The sequence below is a fragment of the Formica exsecta genome, unplaced genomic scaffold (genome assembly GCF_003651465.1).
Source record: "Formica exsecta isolate Colony F162 unplaced genomic scaffold, ASM365146v1 scaffold458, whole genome shotgun sequence".
Taxonomy (NCBI): Eukaryota; Metazoa; Arthropoda; class Insecta; order Hymenoptera; family Formicidae; genus Formica; species Formica exsecta.
The window spans coordinates 748,818-750,350 of record NW_021851814.1 but is presented as its reverse complement, the minus strand read 5'-3'; the positions used below and the strand labels follow the sequence as shown (position 1 = coordinate 750,350).

At 36.3% G+C, this 1,533-nt stretch overlaps 1 protein-coding gene across 1 annotated transcript in view; it reads left to right on the top strand.

Moving 5' to 3' along the window:
* LOC115240919 (60S ribosomal protein L3) overlaps positions 1 to 1,363 on the top strand; it is a 4,024-nt gene extending 2,661 nt beyond the window's left edge. Inside the window, exons 6-8 of the mRNA XM_029816358.1 lie at positions 304 to 506; positions 752 to 907; positions 1,092 to 1,363. Coding sequence (XP_029672218.1) covers positions 304 to 506; positions 752 to 907; positions 1,092 to 1,292 — 560 coding nt within the window. The 3' untranslated portion in view covers positions 1,293 to 1,363. The remainder of the gene's footprint in view (positions 1 to 303; positions 507 to 751; positions 908 to 1,091) is intronic.
* The last annotated feature ends 170 nt before the right edge of the window (positions 1,364 to 1,533 follow it).

Below are 1,533 nucleotides of genomic sequence, written 5' to 3'. Positions count from 1 at the left end.
AATTCTGCTCGCCCCCACTGCCCCCCGAAACTGCGCGTTTACGTTTCCTCTTTTATATGCCCCCCCCCCCCCCCCTTTCCCCCTAGAATGAGAAGCATGTTTTATAAGAAACTACTTAGGACTGTATGATGAAAAAAGCATGATGTGCATTTATCTGATTATCTTGAGGATATAACCATGCTGCCTTCCTACTGAGGTCCTTGACCAAATAAGACTAACTGTGAATCAAATTTAGTTTCCTTAGTATGTGCACGAGCGCTTACTTAATCTTTAAGCAATTGATATTTTTTATGCTTTTTATAGGCGTTACATCCAGGTGGCACACTAAGAAATTGCCGCGCAAGACTCACAAGGGTCTGAGGAAGGTTGCTTGTATCGGTGCGTGGCATCCAAGCCGCGTGTCCTTTACTGTTGCGCGCGCTGGTCAGAAAGGGTATCACCATCGTACTGAAATGAATAAGAAGATCTATAGAATCGGACAAGGCATCCACACCAAGGATGGCAAAGTAATTAAATTTGGGAATTATAATTAATTTATACGCCTCTTACCTTAAGTCGATCTTTGAAACTCTGTCAAAAGATTGATTCTTAAATTTGGAAAAGGCGAAATAAAATTTACTTATTAGTCATAGTGCCTAATGCACAAATACCATATCTGTGCTTTAGGTCTCCAAAATAAGTCACAATAAAATAAATATTAAAAATTTTTTATTCAAAATTATCTTTATCATATTTATCTAAATACTTTTAGATCGTGAAAAATAATGCTTCCACGGAATACGATCTTACCGAGAAGACCATTACGCCCATGGGTGGCTTCCCGCACTATGGTGAAGTGAACAATGATTTTGTTATGATCAAGGGATGCTGTATGGGTCCGAAGAAACGCGTGATTACTCTAAGAAAAGTAAGGACAAATACTAATGAATAACGATATATTTTTTCGCATTTACATGATGAGATTTTATGAGAGCCTACAGTATTATTCTGATCACGATGATAGTTATAAATGATAGGACTGACTAAATACATGAATATTATTGATATTTATCTATGAAAAAACAAAACTAATGTTGAAACGTATTTTCCAGTCCTTGTTAGTACATACGAAGAGATCTGCATTGGAAAAGATCAATCTCAAATTCATTGACACCAGCTCCAAGTTTGGACATGGTCGCTTCCAGACCGCCGCTGATAAGGCCTCCTTTATGGGACAACTCAAAAAGGATCGTTTGCGCGAGGATCAAGCGCAAGCCACTAGCTCGGCGCCGAGCACGGCGGCTGCGCAGTAAAATCGTATGTTCTACTATACACATGTGTTCATCGTGTATTGTGCATCTATAAACAAATTTTTTAAAATGTATAAACTGTTTTATTTATTTCCTTGTATATTTCTTTATGTGTACTAGAAACTCGTTTAAGGATTTGTAGTTAAAAAGAAAAAAATGTTCCAAAATATTTTAAATTGAATTAATTTTCATCTTAGCTCAATTTATAATTTTAAATTCTCTGAGAAAAGTATATATATATATA